The sequence below is a fragment of the Thamnophis elegans genome, chromosome 12 (genome assembly GCF_009769535.1).
Source record: "Thamnophis elegans isolate rThaEle1 chromosome 12, rThaEle1.pri, whole genome shotgun sequence".
NCBI lineage: Eukaryota > Metazoa > Chordata > Lepidosauria > Squamata > Colubridae > Thamnophis > Thamnophis elegans.
In genome coordinates, this window is record NC_045552.1 from 9,781,826 (window position 1) to 9,802,882 (window position 21,057).

The 21,057-nt window shown below is 42.9% G+C and overlaps 1 protein-coding gene across 3 annotated transcripts in view; it reads right to left on the minus strand.

Annotated features, from left to right (window-relative positions):
- The window catches only part of LSR (lipolysis stimulated lipoprotein receptor), a 32,502-nt gene extending 11,792 nt beyond the window's left edge, over positions 1–20,710 (minus strand). The window contains exons 1-3 of one of the 3 annotated variants that reach the window (XM_032227548.1): positions 20,059–20,710; positions 13,883–14,224; positions 5,117–5,236 (exon numbers count right to left, since the gene is read on the minus strand). In XM_032227548.1, coding sequence (XP_032083439.1) covers positions 5,117–5,236; positions 13,883–14,224; positions 20,059–20,134 — 538 coding nt within the window. In that variant the 5' untranslated portion in view covers positions 20,135–20,710. The remainder of the gene's footprint in view (positions 1–5,116; positions 5,237–13,882; positions 14,225–20,058) is intronic. The other 2 variants (XM_032227546.1, XM_032227547.1) reach the window with 2 other exon arrangements.
- Positions 20,711–21,057: the final 347 nt, after the last annotated feature.

Sequence of the window (21,057 nt, forward strand, 5' to 3'; positions counted from 1 at the left end):
TTGCAGCATCCTGCAGTCACGTGATCTCCGTCTGCAGCTTTCACGGCTGGCTTCCGACGAGCAAAGTCAATGGGGAAGTTCGCAGGAGGGCATAAATGTGTTCACATGACCATCGGACGCTGCAATCTCGTTGGGAGTCACCTAAGGAGGGGGCGACTGGAATTGCCATCGTATGTTTGGGCAGTCGTATGACATCACACTTCATGATTCTGTTGCTTAGCATTGTTACCGTTGTTAACCGAGGACCCCCTGTATCCTTTACAAGCAACTGCTCTTATACAGCACGGATACCACTAACACCGAGCTTAGTAGATTGACTTGATGCTTCACTGGAAGCTCCTCTTTTAATGACCCCCATAATCCCTTAGGGGGGGGAGAGTCTGGGCAACTGAATGGAGCTGGGTGTTTACTGGCCAGACGCCTGTCCTGTCACCAATGCGGAGATTTTTTTTTCCTCTCCAGTACATATATTCTGTGTGAGAACCCAGAGAGAGAAATATCTGCCTCTACCTAGGATAGAACTCACAACCTCCTGATCAAGAGGCGGGAGCTCCCACCTCTAAGCCACCACACCACTTTTGATGCTTCACTGGAATCCTCCGTGGAAATTAGTTGTAAAAGAGAGGCTGAAAAAGCCAAGGCCAAACTGCTGTGCCTGCACATTCGACGCAGGGTCAGTCCAGGAATTAAGTCAGCAATCTATAATTTGCACCCACATCCTTTCACGCTTCTCCCCACAGGTTTCCTTAGACGATAAGAAAAACTGTGTCTCTGCTGTTCCACACCAAGAGTTAAGAGTTCAATGCCAAACTAATACCAATCATTTGAAATATTCTCTGTAATCTATCAACCTTTTGGCCACCTCCGCTGCACAACGCAGCCCTCTCAATTATTTAGCTAGTCAATTTGGCTGGTCCGTTAATGATTACGCCCCAAGACAAGTTTTCTGTTCTCTGTTTTTTAATATTGGTTTCAAACCTTTCAAACAAACTGGCCCCAGGGAAGAGCACGGAGAAAACGTACTCTTCCTGCCGCAATGGGTTATCTGCACACGAGCAAGGCATAATCCTTTCAGCAGAGAAACAATGAGTGTTTAAGCTTATGGCTTTCATCTTCAAGGTATTTCCAGCTGAACAGGATAAAATAAATGATTAATCTAATTGTTAATTTTAATCTAATTTTTTAAAATTGTATTGTTAATATTAATTGGGTTTGTTTTTGGATACTCTTATTTAATTTCCTTTTTAACTTTTGTAATGTGTGTGTGGTTTTCTTTTAATGTTGTGCGCCGCCCTGAGTCCTTTGGGAGAAGGGCGGCATATAAATCCAATAAACAAACAAACAAACAAGATATGAGGAATGCTTAAAAGGTGACAAGCTGTTCAGAGCATTGCCAAGTGCCTCTAAGTCAGTGTTTCTCAACCTTGGCAACTTGAAGATGTCCGGACTTCAACTCCCAGAATTCCCCAGCCAGCATTTGCTGGCTGGGGAATTCTGGGAGTTGAAGTCCGGACATCTTCAAGTTGCCAAGGTTGAGAAACACTGCTCTAAGTCAAGAAAAAGAAGGTGCATACAGACACATAGACATCCTTACTGAGCAATATGTTTAAAAGATTTCCCTTCCCAGATAAGGCCATACATACATGTTTGTTTGTTTGAACAGTTTATCCTGGCACTACCAGGTGCACCATCCATCGCAGCTCTCAGCAAGGAGTTTGGCAGAAACAGAAACAGGAAATGACAGTCGAATCTTTGGAGACTCTGGTATCTGAAGGGAAACAGCCCCCCCCCCCGCCCCGCACGGCTGTTAACACGAAGCCCAACCTCAAGACAAAATAATGCTGTGTGCATCAAGGCTATCGCCAGGCGCACAACCTTCTTCTTGGTCTGCTCCCTCCAGCGGGAGGTACACACAATTCTCCAGGGAGCATGTTGATGACAACATTGCAAATGTGTGGGAGGAAAATCAGGCCACCAGCATGAGCCAGGACGTTAAGAAGCTATGTAGGGTCACACCCATAAAAATTGATGGTTTTTTTAAAAAATGAAATAAAATCAAAACAATCAGATTTTTTTTAAATGTAAATTTTTTTTATCAGATTTATTTTAATAAAATGCTTTTTGGAGTAAAAATCTACCTAAACAGAGTTTTCTATTTAAGATATATTGATAATTTAGTTTATTCAGCATGCAATGGAGCTTAGTTATGCAGCACGAGGCTGTATATTCGGCAGTATTTACATTTTTGGTCAACTCATTCAGCAAATCCAAGCTCTCTGCAAGCTAAATAGGAAACCTTCTGTCAGGTGCGCCTTCGTTTAATAATCAAGAAAGGAACCACTCAACTCCATGCTTCAGAATTAAGTGTACTTTTACTAATTACAAACGATGAGTAGCAAAGCAAAGCTGAGTCTGAGTAAAAAGGCGCGAAAGCGATAGATATCATGGATAATTCAATCCCCTCCCCTTGGCACCCCATTTCATAGTCCAATAATAATTCACCCAACCGTCAGGTGGGAGATGTCTTCAAAAAGCATCATCAGGCTGGAATGCTGGACAGTTAGCCTTGGCGGGAAACTCCCTTCTTCCACATGCGCAGATAGATGGTCAGGACAGCTCCTAATAACAATCCTCCAGTACATAATGATTCCCCTCCCAAATACCATGCCCCCCTTCCCCGTTTCAATGGCAGCCGAAAAGCAGCAGCAAAGCAGAGGCTGACACCTTCACTGTGTTTGCAAATGTTGTTATTAAAGATTCTAACTACTAGCAAGAACAAGTCCTTACATTTAAAGAGGACCTGTCATTTCAGATCTTTCATGGCAGTGCCTGTTAACAGGCATCCACTCGCCTGTTGCTTATCATGTCCCTCACCTTGTTGTGTCAATGCCGCATCACCGGTCGTCCCATTAAAGTGAATGGGACTGTCGGTGAGTCAACTGCAGGTCAGAGGAGGAGCCGCCGCGGGACAGAGATTACAGGTGCTCTTTAAAAAGAATGGCTTAAATCAAATTGATTTAAACCAAACCTTTTTTACTAGTGATTTAAATCGAAGTGATTTAAATCAAATCTACCCTAGTCATACCATTGAGCCCAGCATCCAACAATCCATAGTGGCCAGCCAGATGTTACACAGAGAAGCTTACTGTAAATGTAGGGCACTGAATAGCTCTCCCTTGCTTTATATCTTCAGTACAACATATATACAGTTGTTATGCATGGAGATTTTCTACAGCTGACCTGGTGAGAAATTATACACAGTCCTTTTCTACTCTTGTAAATTTATCCATTCCTGCTTCTAGCTTTCTTCTACCAGGTATGTTATTTGTATCATCTGTGAGCAGAGGGTCTTCTTCGTTTGGGTAACCTATTATGATAATGGCATAATATGGACTTTAAAATATATTCTAGAATTACTGTTTCAGCTCTATATACTGTATCCAAGAGATTCAAACATAATGCAGAAGATGAACTAAAAGATAGAAGTGGATTTTCAGTGCCATGTTTAGAGCATAATTTTAAGAGAAGGCGTTGGGAGGAAGAGGCTGAAGACAGTTGTCAGCATTTCTATTGATTTTTTTGATAAACAACAAGGAAGCTTTTAGAGGAGTGTTTCCCAACCTTGGCAACTTTAAATTGTGACGACTTCAATGCCCGGAATCCCCTAACCAGCATGCTGGCTGGGGGATTCTGGGCGTTGAAGTCATCACAGCTTAAAGTTAGCCAAGGTTGAGAAATATATTTCCTGGAATGTCTGGATGATAAGACAATTGCCATGTTGGCTGACATTTAAAGGCAGCTGCATCTGAACCTTTCTTGGGGGAAGGTGCCTGGTTCTGAAGCAGAGCATAATTCCCCCTTTTTTATTATTATTCCTGGTCTTTTGAACAGCATCTCTAACAAGGAACATTCAAGATTTGGAAGGCCTACATAGCTCTTCCCTGTTTTTAATGATAAGTCATAAAAGTCTCTCATAGTCAGGATCAATGTTATAAAGCCGGCCAATTGAACATTGCTCATGAAAAAGGAGAAAGGGAACAATACTGGCTTCCCACCATTTCAGACACAACTAGGTATGAAAAAGATGGTGACACAGAGAGAAGTAGCAGCTTGGGCTATTGCAGGCAAGGCATTGGGACTGACCCAGCTGGAAATTAAGCAGACAGTGCAAGGCCAGGACACAGTAAAGGAGGCAGAAAGTGCTGAAGTCCCAGCCATGAAACATATACGTTCTAATTCTCAGGCTGGACCTATACAGATATAGGGGGATGGGGAATAAGAATAGAGTAGATTGGAGTGTTTCAGTTTAGAACACAAACTTATTGGGAGTGGGAAGATGGTAGTTCTGAAATTTCCCTCCTACTTAAAATAGCAATAGCAATAGCAGTTAGACTTATATACCGCTTCATAGGGCTTTCAGCCCTCTCTAAGCAGTTTACAGAGTCAGCCTATTGCCCCCAACAGTCTGGGTCCTCATTTTACCCACCTCGGAAGGATGGAAGGCTGAGTCAACCTAGAGCCGGTGAGATTTGAACCACCGAACTGCAGATAGCAGTCAGCTGAAGTGGCCTGCAGTACTGCACTCTACCCACTGCGCCACCTCGGCTCAAGAAAAGCCCAAATCTATAAATAAAAAATGGGTCAGAAGGGAGAAAAACTGTAGCTAGCTTTCTCCTTGGCATGGTTACGTATGTGTTTCACACTAAAATGGTCATCGGTCCTGCTTTCTTAAGCCAAATATTGATCCCTACAACATGCAAAGCCTTAAACCATGATTTACAAGCCACAATGGGCTAGATTTGCCCAATATGCTATGCAAAACCAAACCCAAGCCAACCACGCTATGCTTTGGTGCAGGTGTGAACCAAGGCTGTGTGCATTTCTGTGTGAACAATAAGGACACTTTTTCAGTAACAGGAGCTGCATGCCGTAAACTCATTCCTTCTGCAGGCAAATCAAAACTAAATTTTACCCTTTTAACTTGATGCGGCTAGTTTTGTGAGCGAGATCCTGTTGGCCACTTGAAGTGGCTTCCTACCTTTAGGGGACTAATGTAATTAAGATATCCTGTTCTCCTTCCTATTATTTGCATGCACGTAAGAGTCTCCTCACTTACCCAATACAATGAGTTCAGCGTAGGCTTCGTTGTTGCCTTGCAAGTCTTGGGAAGATGTCACAGTGCAGTAATAAACACCACTGTCCCCCCAAGCAGTCTGCTCAATGTTGAGGTCAGCATCTACAGGAAGAATGAACAAAACAAGGAACTGTCAAAATGGACACCAAAACAATTCCTCGTGCTCAAATAAAGAATATCCTTCAGCTAAATTCCCTATATCTTTGCTCAAGGTTGCACCACTGCAGCAATACAGAAACCTGAGGATAGTTAAAAAGAAAGAAATTATTGATGAACTTCACAGGGATCAGCTGAATGTGCCCATGATTAAAAAAAAAGAGTAGAGAAAGGATGAGGAAGGCCAATCCCTTATTATGTACCTATTTTCCTATTATCCAAATCCATTTCTCATTTGAATAAAAGAATGAATAGAGCTGGCTGATGAAATGCTTGTGTATTGGTTATGGTTATAATATACCTTTCCTTCGGAAGTTCAAAGTAACATCCACGGTGTTTCCTCTTTCTTTTTCTTTTTTTTTCTTTTTGCCCTCAACCACAACTATGTGAAGTAGGCCGGCTGTGAGAAAGTGAATTGCCCAACGCCATTCAGTGAACTTCTGGAGGAGGAACAAAACTTGGGTCTCTCGGTTCAACCCAACATCTGAAGCAATGCATGACTCTGGTTCTATTCCCAGGATAGCATAAGAACAGATTCTGGTGACCTGGTTACTCATTCTTTAGTAGCATCATAAACCAACAGCTAAAATGTGTTGTAAGTTAATTGTATCCTTGCTATTACAAGATATCAGCAAGGCTGGGGGGGGGTGGGAGACAGATGATTAGCCAAATTTCCTCCCTTTGGAATTATTTTTTTTAGCTATTAGTTCATTCCATCCCATTACTACATCACGGTATCTATGTATAAACTACCTTGTGGCGCACGAGTAACTTCAAAAAGTATGAGTAACTTCGAAAAGCACGAGTAATGTGCTATTTTACAAACATAGCCTTCTATTATATACAAAGGTCATTCTCTAAATATCTTTTCACTTTCTGTAATACAGCGGTACACCAGAACCAAAACTACAAATCCCCCCCCCAACCCTTATAGAACTGAGATAACCAAGGCATTAAAACAACACCATGAATATTTAATGGAGGAAAATCCCTTGAAATAAATATACAAGTGGTGTTATTATTGTTCAATTTTGTTCGACTCTCAGAGACTGCCTGGACTGCAGTTTTCTTGGCAAGGTTTTTCAGAGGTGGCTGGCCATTGTCTCCTTCCTGGGGCTGAGAGAAAATGAATGGTCCAAAGTCACTCAAGCTGGCTTTGTGTCCAAAGTGGGATATAATAGATTGGAGCTTGATCCATGAGATCCCTACATGGCTTAAAACTGTACACACAGCCAAATCAATAGCCGTACAAGGCAGAAAAGTATTCTACTCCAATCTGAAAGCTGCGTGTTTTACTGAAAGGAGGACAAAACATTTAGATAGCTTTCTTACACTGCCCAAAGATGTAAAAAGGACATTCGAGTTTGGTGGCATTATAAATCTAGTTAATAAATAAATGTTTAATTTCCTTGGCCACCGAATAGCACTTCGCCTTCTTCCAGCAGATGTCCAAGTTTAAGATCCCTATTTATAGTTTTAAATGTTTTATGGTATATTTTAATTCTACGTCTGTAAGCAGCCTACTTGCCTCCAGCAGGATGGTAGCATACAAATGTAATAAATAAATAAATAAAACTCTCCCAGTTTAGCTGACGCGTTTCAAGTTTATTCATTTATTTATTCAATTTTTATCACTGCCTATTCCCAAACAAGTTCCTGACCAACATACCTATCAAGTCTAACCCTGATTAGCTTCTCACCCCAGGGGAGATATTTAAATTCTCAGTGCCATCAGAGGATGTAAATGTCCTTTTTTTATTGAAAATGTTTAGAAAAAAAAAACTTTTGCAAATGTTTACCTCCCCCCCCCGCCCTCCCCCCCCAAACTCCCCTCCCAACTTCCCCCCCCCCCCGACTTCCCAGAACAAATACAGGGTATAAATATTTAACAAAGATGTTCTAAAATAAACTTTTAAAAAGTATTATCTTTCATTTGAGCTTTAACTCCTATTTGCTAGGCTAACTCTAAACAGATTATATCATTCCTTGCTTCTTCAGTCATAAACTATCTGGAATTTCTTAGTCCCATATTTATTTTGAATATAGTCAATCCATCTTCTCCACTCCAGTTTATATCTCTCATTTGAGTGATCCTTGAGATATGCTGATATTTTAGCCATCTCTGCTAGGTTTGTTACTTTTAATGTCCATTCTTGAATAGAAGGCAAATCTTCCTTCTTCCAATATTGCGCCACCGTCTTGCTGCCGTTATTAAATACAAAATCAAGTTAGTCTCTATAACAGTACAATCAGTAGTTATACCTAACAAGAATAACTGAGGGGTAAACTTTATCCTTTTTTTAAGAACATTTTGCATAATCCACCATATTTTTATCCAAAATGCTTTAACCTTTTTACAAGTCGACCACATATGGTAATATGTAGCATCAACACAATGACATCTCCAGCATTTAGGTTGTAAATATAGCACAACGGATTAGCAAATGTTCTTAAAGGCACCCATGGGTGTCTATACATGAGAGAAAGAAGAAATGTGAAATGACTAGAGTTCTGACTTGTACACTGCGAAGCCATAGGCAGGTAGTCTTCGACGTACGGCCACAATGGGGCTCAAAATTGATGTCGCTAAGTGAGGAAATGGGTTAAAAGTGAGCTTTGCCCCATTTTACCACCTATCTTGACTGCATTTGTTAAGAGAGTCACTGCAGTTGAGTTAGTAACACGCCACGGTCGTTAAGTGAATCTGACTTTGCTTGCCAGGTCACAAAAGGGAGGTTGTATAGCCCCTGGACACTTCAGTACTGTTGTAACTTTGAACAGTCACTAAATAAACTGTTGTAAGTTGAGGATTACCCAAACTGTGTACAGGGAGAGGATGTCAATATTATATTTGTCCAAGTCAGCGGCTCTCTTGGACTTAGAAATCTTTAAATCTTTATTACGGTCAAAGACCAGCAATACACATTAGTTTTTACACTATATTAAAAATACTAACATTAAAATATGATTAATATAATTAAAATTTATTGACATTAAAAGTGGACTTAGAAAAGAACAGTCATCAATGATGGAGAGAGGAAAATAATTTGTTAATATAACCAATACAATATATTAATGATGAATTCATGACCAGCATTACTTATTAAGTAGACTTTCCTATGAAATACCATTTTCTTTTCTCGCTGGAGTCAAAAATAAGAGTTTGTTTTGAAGAATGGGATCAACCTTGCTTACAGGAGGAGGCGGAGCTGAGCTGACTTAATGCTATTTTATGCAAACTTTCCAAGGGAGTGGCCCCCAAGTAAATCTATATGTCTGGGTGTAAACATGGGAAACGTGCCAGGGGCTGTTCAGAACTCCAATCAAATCCATCAGCAAGGCTGATGCAGAGCGAGAAATCTTTGCAACCGCAGTGAATTTATGGAACCATCACTTACGAAATGTTTCAGCAAGGAGGTGAAGGAAGGGGCTGCACAAAACATGTCAGAAAACCACAGGAACAGACTCAACAACACAGGGGTGTCAAACTGGGTTTCTTCAAGGGCCGGAGCAACATTGTAGTTCTCCTCTATGGGCAGCCGGAGGGGGGGGGGCAGGCTGGATGGCCTCCTGCAACACTTTGCCAGCCAAAATAGAATGCATGGGGGCTCCCGCATAGCCCGTTTTTGGTCAGGACACCCCGTTCTGACACCCAACACCCTGTTTTGGCTGCCAAAGGCACCACGGGCCGGTCCTTTGCTATTTCCAGGCCGGCCCAGCGGGCCAGATTTAAGCACTCCGCGGGCCACATCTGGCCCACGGGCCTTGAGTTTGACACCCTTGCAATAACAGCCAAACTGCTAAAAAGGTCATACGTGGATCTGTAAGTGAGCTAATGGATTCGTCCAAGTTCAGCATCTGGAGGACGGCTTGCTGTACCTACAAATTTTGTTAGCAGCAGGGCAATAAAACCTGCAAATTAGTTTCAGTTTTCTGCATCTCCTTTCAGACCTAAATTATACGTCTGAAAGGCGCCTTCACCGACGCAGCAGTTTTGGTTCAGGACAGCACCCTGCCATATAATTTAAATTCTCTCCTGGGGTGATAGTCGCGCTTGTGTGTGTGTGTGTGTGTGTGTGTGTGTGTGTGTGTTCAAGCATAACTCTGGAACGCCTCGAGCAATCTCAACCAAATGTGGTACACAGATGACTTACCCTCTGGAAAGAAATATTGTGGGGGTAAGACACCCCTAAAACCCCTCATGCGTGTGTGTGTGAGAGAGTTCTGTTAAGGTACAGGCTGTTGTGCCTTAAAATGGCTTCTACTGTACTGCTGTAAAATGGATTCTACTGTGCAGCGCATGGTAACAGCTTCACAGTACTCCACAAGGGGGCTCCCTCTGGTAAGGGGTAGAATCCAACATTAGAAATTACGTTTGGTCTGGACATTTTCTCCCTATAAATAAATACCCAGGCAATGCCGGGTTATCAGCTAGTTATAAATAAATAAATAAATCCATCAACATTTCCGGTGAGGTTGGATCAACAGGCTGTAAACATTTCAAATGAGGAAATGTTGCTTTAAGAATCTTCGTGGAAGCATAAAACCCTGCCAATGTTGGGTTTGATGTTATTATCAGCCTGAATCAAGCCATTGCAGGAAGAAGATCTTGTCATTGAAAATCATGGACCATGATCTACCAGGGAGTTGAAATCTATGCAAAAGTTTCCAAAATTGAGAAATACTAGCCTAAAAGTTACAGTCAGTTCTGTCACTTCTCATTCAATACAAATTCTACCTTGTGCAATTATGAAGGATGTGCAGAAACAGAGATAGGTCATTCCTTTCAAAGCCCAGGGGGCGGGGGGTTCACACTGTGTATTCTTGCTCTACTAAAGCTTAAATCTTATGTCCATTTTTCTTACTAAGATCAAAACTTTGAGCAAGTACTTTAAACCGTGCTAACAATTAAAATTCCGTGGCAAAGCCAAAAAAACAGATTAATGCTGGGTGAATAACTTCTAATAAGGAAACCACCATGCCTGCCTGACAGCATGAATGTCAGCAGCAAAGAAACATATACTACATATTATAAGATAGCTGCTTTTAAAATATGAATATGACATGCACCCTAGACTTGTTGTGCACGGTGGAATCTGTTCTTACAAGAGTTAGAAAAAGAATATAAACAGGGAGAATCGACAACAAAATTAACAAATACCCCTGTACAACAAAAATAGAAAACATCCAAATGGAACCATGGTAGTACAGAGTCTAATCTTGCTAGAACTTGAAAGAAAAGCTCCCGTTGATTACACTAGGATTTTGGGGACAGGGGTCATGCAGTAAATGAGAGAAAAAACATGCAGCATTTCTAAAACTGACCATAGGTGCTTGTTTTAGAACAGGTTATCACAGGCTTTGGAGGTATTGCCATGGACTTTTGACCTGCTAAATTCATCAGTATTGCTCATTCTTGTTTTCAACTTCCCTTCAGGTCCTTGCTATAAGTTATGAAAAACAACACCCACATTAAAAATGAAGTAATATTCAGACTCCCGCAGTGGTTTTTCTGACACACAACACACAAGAGAAAATTGCAAAAGGATTACGAGAAAGTACCTAAGTTTAGTTCCAGCTGTAGGAAACTGAAATATTTATAGCACAAGCCCCCATTTGTTAACCAATAAGTCGTTCCATATATTTTGGAACTGCAACATTTTTAAGACTACAGTGTCAGGGTTCCAAATACCATGTAGAATCAAATCAGAATCGAAGGCAAAACTATGCTTAAAGTCCCAATTTAATAAAGCAGGCATGTTGGCACATAGCTGTGGGATCCCAACTCTGGAAGTTACATCAGAATCCCACCCAGTTAAAAATTCATGATCTTGTCCCCACACCCACAATCCATCACATGGTCCAATCTCCTTCTTCCACGCTGGCGTCCATGCCCAGCTTCTTCCGGTCAGGTGTGAAAGTGCAGAGACAAAGGATGACCTTGGCTTCTAGCAAAGAATGAAAAACAATACATTCCAAAATCCTACTCCTTCTAATCCCCCCTCCCATTGACTATACTTAAAGAAACAGCATAATGAAATAAGAGAAAGTGTGGCAGGCCAAAATTCTAAAAGGAATATAAATGCAGGCCTGACATACAGATTAATAGATTGAATAACAAGAACAGTGTTGTTGTTGTTGTAGTTAGTTAGTTAGTTAGTTAGTTAGTTAGTTAGTTAGTTAGTTGCAAAGTCATGTCCGACCCATCGCGATGCCATGGACAACGTTCTTCCAGACCTTCCTGTCCTCTACCATCTTCTAGAGTCCATTTAAGCTCACGCCAATTGCTTCAGTGACTCCATCCAGCCTCCTCTAGGACTGACCGGTTGGATTGCCTTGCAGTCCAAGGGACTCGCAGGAGTCTTCTCCAGCACCATAGTTCAAAGGCCTCAATTCTTTGGTGCTCAGCCTTCCTTCACAGCCATGCATTGCAACTGGGAAAAACATAGCCTTGATTATACGCACTTTTGTTGGCATGGTGATGTCTCTGCTTTTTGGTATGCTGTCTATATTTGCCATAGCTTTCCTCCCCAGGAGCAAGTGTCTTTTCATTTCTTGGCTGTAGTCCCCATCTGCAAGGATCTTGGAGCCCAGGAAAATAAAGTCTGTCACTACCTCAATTTCTTCCCCATCTATTTGCCAGGAATTAGAGGGTTGAATGCCATGATCTTTCTTAATGTTGAGTTTCAAGCCAACTTTTTCACTCTCCTTCTTCACCTGCATCAAGAGGCTCTTTAGTTCCTCTATGAAGAACAATACTCTATTGCTGACCTGATAACTGGTGCAAAACATCTGGAGATTACCAAATTATCTTCTCATGGAATATAAGGTATTGCTCAGCAACTTTAAAATGTGTGGACTTCAACACCCAGAATTCCCCAGTCAGTCTTGCTGTGGAAACTACATGTTAGACAAAGATCTATAGCTCAAGGCTATGTACGCTGAAACTAAACATTTTCTCTCCACTTATTTAGAAATACATTTTTTCTGAAAAATGTGCATAATGGTTATTATACTTTAGAGGGAAAGCAAGGTTTCTCTGTTGAAAATTGCTCCTTGCATTCCAATACATGTAAATTTATTCTTCTCCAAAAGAAACATGGGGAAGTTATGGAATCTGGCCACACCTAACTTTCTTTGTTCTTTAAAAGGGAACACAAACAAAATTCTGGTATTTTGCCATCTTTCTATTCTGGGCTGAAGGGATTTACAGCTTTTTTATTTTTCAAAGACTCCTTCATGTCATTTTGTAATGTAATTTTCCTGGCTGCAAAGATTTACAATTGCCTTTTTGTAGAAATCAGGGTGTAGGCATCACTTCCCAATGTAGCCTAGAGACAGGATCTACACCTTCTGATCTACCACTCAGAGACTAAGTTCAAATGTCCTTAATTTTTCATATTCCGCTGGATATTGCAATCTAGCTTGAACCTTTTTTTAAAAAAAAACCTGAAAAGTATTAAAAGTAATAAAATAACAAAAGTTTATATCCCCAACAGAAAATTGGACCAATCAACTGAATGCCTATTATTGATAAAGCAAGTTTTACTTGATTTATTTTAGCGTAGCAGGAGTTATTTCAATGTAGAATTTTTAATACTTTTACTCTTCATTTAATTCAATTTCATTGTTCTGAATTCAAGGGCAACCTCAGTTCAAACCCCCAGGAATGCATTTATGTATTTTTTTCAGCAAAAATCCTGTAGTTAATTCTTGAAACCTTAGTGCTTAAAATAGCAAAAAGAAGCAAATATCATGATATCCACTTGGAAATGGGGAGGAAAGCTATATACCACCATTAGGAAAACAGATTCATTGCTTGCTAACAATCAGAGTAAGAAAACAAGGATCATAACACAACACAGCCAATAACACTGACTGCTTACATGTCACAATAAGCCAGAATTCTGGGGTCATGCTACAAAAAAATAAGCCTTATAGCTACAGAGCAAGGGACACGGTGGTTCAGTGAGATGCTGAGCTTGTCGATCAGAAAGGTCGGCGGTTCAGCGGTTCAAATCCCTAGTGCAACATAACGCAGTGAGCTCCCATTACTTGTCCTAGCTTCTGCCAACCTAGCAGTTCGAAAGCACCTAAAAATGCAAGTAGAAAAATAGGAACCACCTTTGGTAGGAAGGGAACAGCGTTCCGGGCGCCTTCAGCGTTTAGTCATGCCAGCCACATGACCACAGAGACGTCTTCGGATGGCGCTGGCTCTTTGGCTCTGAAACAGAGATGAGCACCGCCCCCTAGAGTCAGGAACGACTAGCACATATGTGCAAGGGGAACCTTTACCTTTTACCTTAACATAAGGCAAATTACAGCAATGCACCCATTTCCCAAAGCATGTCTTTCTACACACCCTTCTTGTAGGCGAAGATGACTTTAACTTCGGCTGGGATTGGTAAACACGGACACAGCTTACAGAACTGTGCTCACTCACCTACCTGCAATACTAGCGGAGTATTTAAAAACAACAACTTTCCTAAATCTGCCACCACCTGGCATTCTTGTTTATGCTCTCTGTCTTCACCAAACAACAATGACTATGTGATAAGACTGTGAGCTAGTATTTTGGTGTTCTGTACATACCATTTGTGATACTAATACGCCGGCCCTGATAGAAGTCCCCCAAGGTGACTGCGTTGCCTTGCTTAGTGGCCACAACTCGCACGGTCCTGGAATTGTCTTGACATTCCACGTAAGGGTTGTATCCCGGATTGTTCGTCTGTAGCTGGTTGTTGAGCTGGGTCTCCTGGCTGCCGGGGTTAAAAGCATCAGCTAAGCGGCTTCGGCAGTAAGATTTGTATTTCCACGTGACAATAACAGGCTGAGTTGCTGTAGTCTGATAGTTGCACTGTAGAGTCACACCTTGAAACAGGATGGCTACGTTGAAAGGATTCGGCACAGTGACCTGCATTGCAATGGCAGAATCTGTAGATTGGAGCAGATAGAAGGGAACAGTGAGTAAAAGCAACATCTTTAAATGCTAATTCACTTTCTTTTTACAGCATTCCTTCTTTCCAATTATTACATGACAAGAAAAGCCAGAGCTGGCTTATCTTCTCAGCACAGTTTCCTCGGGCCTGTCAAGAGCCTTATTTCAAGAACTTCAGTCTGCAACCATCTGGAACCTACACTTACCCATCAACTCATCTAAATCAAGCTTAAGGAGAACAAAGAGGAAAAAAGAAGATTCCCTTGTTTTGTTTATAACACTTCAATGTTCAGAACCAAGTTGCATCTACCATCCTCCCCAGCAATTTAAGGTACTATTCGTTACAAGTCCTGAACATAAATGTTCAGGGATCTAAACTGCAAAGATGCATCTACTGCACGATATTCCCAAAAAAATCTACTTTCCAGGATGCCCATCTGGTTGATTCTTAGAAATTCTTTCTTATAAAAGGCAAACAGGTGAACAGTTTACCAAGATCTTCGTTTCTTTTATTCACTCAGGAATCTGCTACTATTTAGAGATGACAGAGAAATAACTTTTTCGCCCAGTCTTACAAAACGGGCAACAAAAAATTCTAGCTTAAGAAATGTCTGTCCGGTATTAATTTAAGTATATAAGTCTGGTACATTCTGATCAAAGAGAAAAAAAGAGAGAGCAATATATCCAGGACTCAGCCTCCAACCTCCAAGTGGCAGTGTAACTTCTTTTCCCTCTGATGTTACTATCCTCTTTATATTCCTTTTATATCTTCTTTATATTCCAGGCTTAAAAGAAACAAAATAAGCAGCAAAAACCCCTCCAAACCAATATTATAAAAATAAAGAAAAAGATTTAATCCAAAGGTAAAAAAAAGAAATAGAAGAAAAACCAATACTTTCACTTTAAAAAGTAGGAAATACTTGCGAAACTTCCGTTCCCACCCCCCCAAAAAAAGGATAACACACTGTCCAATATAGCTTAATTTTGCCGCTTATTTTTCTTTTCCTTGCAAGTTTAACTTAGCTCTGATTTTTGGGGGGCAGTCTCTTTTATAACAATAACATTTCCTCACCAGATGGACACACTTCTCTTTCTGCTTTCCTCCCGTTCCGGAGCTATCCCAACTTCAGCAGCTTATGGCTGCGCATCTGTCGCTGGCAAAAAGAGATTCTCTTGGATGAATCAGGGACTTCGCGATGTCCCTGAGATGAGCAAGACATACTCTTCCCTGTCACCGTCTCTTCGGGACAGTTTAGGTCCAAAAGAACCATCCAGCAGCAAAAGTATTGACTGCGATCTCGGAGCACGACGTATCATTGCGACGTCAGCTCCTCGTCCAAGTCTGGTACATTCTAAGGCAGGGATCCCCAACCCCTGGGTGGCAGCCCACTACCGGATTGTAGCCTATTCGCAACCGGGCTACACAAGCAGCGGGCCAGCACGCACATGTGCACATGCAGCTCAACTTACGTGAGTGGTGGCCTGGCATGTGTGTACATGTGCACGCAGATCCACTTGCCTGAGATGAGTTGTGTGCCCGCCACTAACATAGGTTGAGCTGTGTATATATGTGTGCTCGCATGGCCTGGTTCCCCTCTCCCCGCACCATCCATTGGGCGCTGAGTCCCAGGTTCTAAGGCAAAGTGTGAAAAGTACCAGTTATCAATATCTGTTCTGTGCCTTCTAGAGCCCTACCGAGAACAGAAAGAATCAAGTTTGGGGGTCCTTTATTTCTTTTTTCAGAGGGCTGGGGTTTTTAAACAGAGAAATACCGGGAAACAATACTTTTTATGGCATATATCTCATTGTTCAAAATTTCTGAAACTTCTTCCCTCATCTACACAAAGCCTGGCTCAACCCTTAAGCTATACAGGGTATACACCCCCTGTATCCTGTGTGAATAAGTCAGGCTTCACTGTATAAAGTTCAGGGTTTTCCATAAAATATATACAATGCAGAGAGATATGACGTATAAGTGACTAATCGCAATGTTCACACCACATTCTACTTTTGAACTCAAACAAACTCTGTTATGGTTGAATAGTTGCAAAACCATCAAGTAGTTTCTTTGGATTTGGTTTGGTGGGTTGTATAAACCCAACAAAAATCAAAGCAATGTCGCAAGAGATGACAGGCTGCTATAAACTCTCCAAAATGCATCAATCTTCACTGAAAACGCTTGGAAGAGTAAATTTATTGGGTGCCTAAAAAGACAAGACAGCCGCGCCTCCATTCCTTTTTGGGGAATAGCCTTCAAAAGATCAAAAGCCTCTGGAAAGAGCTCTGACTGTATTTACCAGCCAATTTTACAAGGGATTTTCCACCTTGGCAAAATACCGTATATACTCGAGTATAGGCCGACCCGAATATAAGCCGAGGCACCTAATTTTACCACAAAAAACTGGAAAAGTTATTGACTCGAGTATAAGCCTAGGGTGGGAAATGCAGCAGCTACCGGTAAATTTCAAAAATAAAAATAGATACCAATAATGTTTTTGAATATTTATTTCAAAGAAAAACAGTAAACTAGCGGTGTATTCAATGAAATACTTCACTCACCTCATGATGCTGATGTCCCGCTATGATGATGATGTCCCGTGCAGCCGCGGGAGCGATGTCCCGCCTCCTATGACACACGGCACAGTGATTCCTATCATTGGATCACTGTACCAGAGGAGGTGGGACATCGCTATGTGGCTGCTTGCCATAACAAGGAGGAGGTGGGACATCGTTGCAGAGCGGCAGGAGGGGGAGGAAGGGGAATCGTAAGACAGCCCTGCATTACATTAGAACGTGAGGAGGGGGGATGGTGCGGTGCGCGCTGCGCGGCAAACTGACACAGAGGGAGGGGAAACTCACAGGGGCGCCGGGCCATTCACGAGCGTCACCCAGCGGCATGGCCCCGCCCCTTTTTCTCCTCCATTTCGGGCACATTTTTCACTGACTCGAGTATAAGCCGAGGCGGCTTTTTTCAGCCCAAAAAGTGGGCTGAAAAACTAGGCTTATACTCGAGTATATACAGTAATTCATTTCATTTTTACATCAGTTTCCCCCCCCCCAAACCCCCAATTGTCCAAAAAGAAAAGCCTTTTCACTTTTCTACTTTCTAAGTTTTGTTCTGACAAAGCTAGTCTAACACCCTGTGTATCTTTTAGTCGTAGTCTTCCCACTGGTTTCATTTGTTTTTGTGGTTTCATTCCAGCCTGAAAGGGGGATGGTACCAAGATCAGTTTCCTCCCACAAAGGACCTGCAGTTTCGATGTGTGTGTGTGTGTGTGTGTGTTTGTGACAATCAGCTCCAGTCTGGATCAGTCATCAGCCTTCCAGGAAGGAAAGTCTAATAAGGCACACCTTACAGGCTTCAAACAAATACACAATTGATCTTGCGACAGAAACCAAAAGTTCCTTGATTCTTCCTGAAACATTCCCTCCTTTACAGAGGGTGACAAGCTAGGAGCTGGCTAACTCTCCTTCCCTTCCACGGATTGTACGTTTTACCTTGCAGGAAAATGATAATATGCCAAACACCACACGCCCTGCCATGTATTGATCACATGAGATGTGAAAAAACAACCTGAACAATGTAATAATAAAGGAATTGCTTTGGCTTCAAATCTTGCATTTCAAATGCTTTTTAAGGTTCTTACCAGTAGAGCAGGGATGTCAAACTCAATTTCACTGAGGGCCACATCAGGGTTGTGTTTGACCTGGGGTGGGGGGGGCAGGGTGTGTGGCAAGGGTAGGCATGGCCAGCTTGGTATCACTTGGCCCGCCCAGGTTCCGTTTCAGCCCCAACGGCCTCCTGCAGCCCTCTACCAGAAAAAAATAAAGCCTGGGGCTCCATTCTCTCTGGCAGACGGCTGCAGGAGGTTGTTGCGGCTGAAAACGGAGCCTCTGAGAGCCACACACGGCCCTCCCGAGCTCCGTTTTCGCTGGCAGAGGCACCACAGGCCGGTCCTTCCCTGTTTCCAGGGTGGCTCCACAGGCCAGATCTAAGCACCCTGAGTGCCAGATCCAGCCCTTGAGTTTGACACCCCTGCTGTAGACATACCCGACTAAACTCTTATGGTAGCCTCGGGGCTTGTGCAAATACCCCCCAAAACACTGGATACGGCAGAAAAGCTGTATCTTTGGCTCTATCTGGAAAACCTCACAGCTATACTTTCTGTCCCTACATGAGTTGGAAAACATTTAATTTTCCATCACTGGGATAAGCGTGCACAAGGGAGGGGGGAAAGTCATGGCTTCTTCAAATCACCCCATTTCCTTTCCCTGGAGGGTCTATTCTTTGTTCCTTCCAGCAGGCAAGACAAAGGCAAATGACGAACAGGAAATGCAAAAGGAAGGGGGGGGGAGGCATTTTCCTCCTTTCTTTGGGCTATGAGCCAGGTAAATAGTATATGCTAAGAAACCTTGAGCCCAGAAGAGCCAAGGATATTTTCCTTGTGAAAAGGAAGCTAGCGTTAGTCGGAAAAGAAGGGCTCAGGGAGAGGTGGAAAGAAAACATTTTATTACCAGTAGCAGAAACCCAGACTGAAGTCCACTCTCAACCCCAGAAACCCACTGTGTGCGCAACATATTTTGCAGAGTTGTTGTTAAGAGACAGACTGGAGGAAGCACTATATATGGAAAGGAGGATTATCAATCTAACAACAACAAAACCACAATGGAGGTGTGAATGTGCAAATGCACATCCACAAAAACACCAGCTGCAGATCTAGGTCTCCACACCAAGCCCCATTACTGCCTTTGTACGACCGCACCATCACAACACCAGAACACCCAACAATTCACTGTACCCACATTCCCTTAGCCACGTCCATTAACAATCCCAAAAGTTGCATTTGCACCAACCAACGCGCGATCCTCCATCGCTTTTAACCAAGTTCATTTTAAATGCGGATTTTTTAAAAAACTGGGGGGGGGGGGTAAAAAAAAGCCCTCTTTTCGTGTACAGGCAGTCCTTGACTTACGACCACAATGGATCCCCAAATTTCTGTGGCTAAGTGAGACATTTGTTGTGAGTTTTGCCCCGTTTTACGAACTTCCTTGCTGCAGCTGTGAAGTGAAATCATTGCAGTCCCCTTAAGTGAGTCTGGCTACCCAAATTGAGTTCCCTGGTCAGAAGATCCCAAAAAGTGATCACATGACCCTGGGACACAGCAACAAACGTTCATAACTATCAACCAGTTGCAGACCATTTGAATTTCGATCACATGATCCCGAGGAATGCCACAAAGGTCAGTAACTCTGTAAAACAGTCACTTTCCCCCCCAGGGCCGTTGGAACTTTGAACGGTCACTAAACGGGGCTGTTGTTAAGTCGAGGACTACCTGTATACGACCTCCCCCTTGGGAAGTGCAACAGTAGAAAAGTGGGATCATTCAGAATCCCGATTCAGCAGGTTGCATGTCAACAGGTGCGGATCTGCTTTATCCAGAAAAGCGCTGTTTCAGGCGACTCTCCAGAAAAATCGCCCCGGGGATCCGAGCAAGATCTCACCGCCGAAGATAATAGGGGAAGGAGGAAGGGGGGGGGGGGGTGAGAAGGCTGGCAAAGAAAGCAAAGACCCTTTGGGGTTTCCCCCCCCCAGGCGAAGTCCGCGCGGGAGAAGCCGCGGGGAAAGGCGATTGGCGGAGGGGCGCTTGGCGATCGCCCAATCAGCTCCCGAGTCTCCCCTCCTCTGCGCCCTAAAGAAGTGGTCCCCGAGGAGTCTCCCCTTCAGAGGCGGGCGGAGGGGCAATGAGGGCGGAGGGGTCACGTCGTCGGGGAGCGAGCGGGAACTTTTCCCCACCACCCACCCATCCCCGTTCTTCTCTCTCTCGCTCACCTAAAATCCAAGCGGTGCCCAAGAACCACAACAGGGGCAGCGCGGCGACCAGTCGACGCGTCCTCCGGGTCTCCATTTCCCCAACCTCTGTACGGACTTCGAGCCGGGAAGGAGGGCTGGGGGTATAAGTTGCTCCCAGACGCGTCCGTTTCCAAGCCCGCTTCGCCCTCGGGGGAAGCTCTCCAGTCGGGACTCCGCCACCCGCTCCGCTCTGCTTCGCCTCCGAGGCTGCCCGCGTCTCGGTCCGCGCGATCCACAGGTGCTGCTGCCCTCGCAAGAGGCAACCTCGCCCAATGAACGGAAAGTACCAACTCCTTCAGGGAAGCGGGGAGCCTCCCGCCGAGGCTTACTCACGGGGAAAGTATTCCCCTTTTTTAGGGGGCGGGAACTGACTCACTCGTTTCTTGACCTCGTCTTCACTTTTTTAAGGGCGAGCTGAATAATGACGAGAGAGAGAGAGAGAAAAAAAAGAACAAAGGTCAGACTTCGTGTCTTTCTTTCTACACTCCTCTCCCCCCCCCTCGGGACGATGGTTAAGCCTCAAGGCGTCCTTTGAATGCATTAAGGAGCCAAACTATTTGGGAAAAGGGGGGGAGGAGAGAGTGAAGGAAAACTTTGCGAAGTCTTTCTCTGCCCCCCCCTTCCCAAGGAAAAGTGAACTCGCCCAGGTACTGCCCAAAAGGAAAAAAACACAACTTTCAAATACCAGGAAAGGTGAAAGTTTATGAGCTTTTTTTTTTTTTTTTTTAAGACTGTTGGTCCGGGCGTCTATCTTATAACAGAGGCTGGAATATAAATCGTGGAAAAGCTGAAAAATCTCTGCTAGTTATTTATTCATTGTTATTACTTTTATGTTTCCTATTACTTGTTTTTTTTAAAATATATCACTTTCTACGTGCTGATTTTTTTAAAAAAAATTGGTTTAATAAAAGTCTTTTTTTTTCAAGTTTTCCATTTTTTTATTTTTTACAAATATATCAAATCAATGCATGAGCAGTG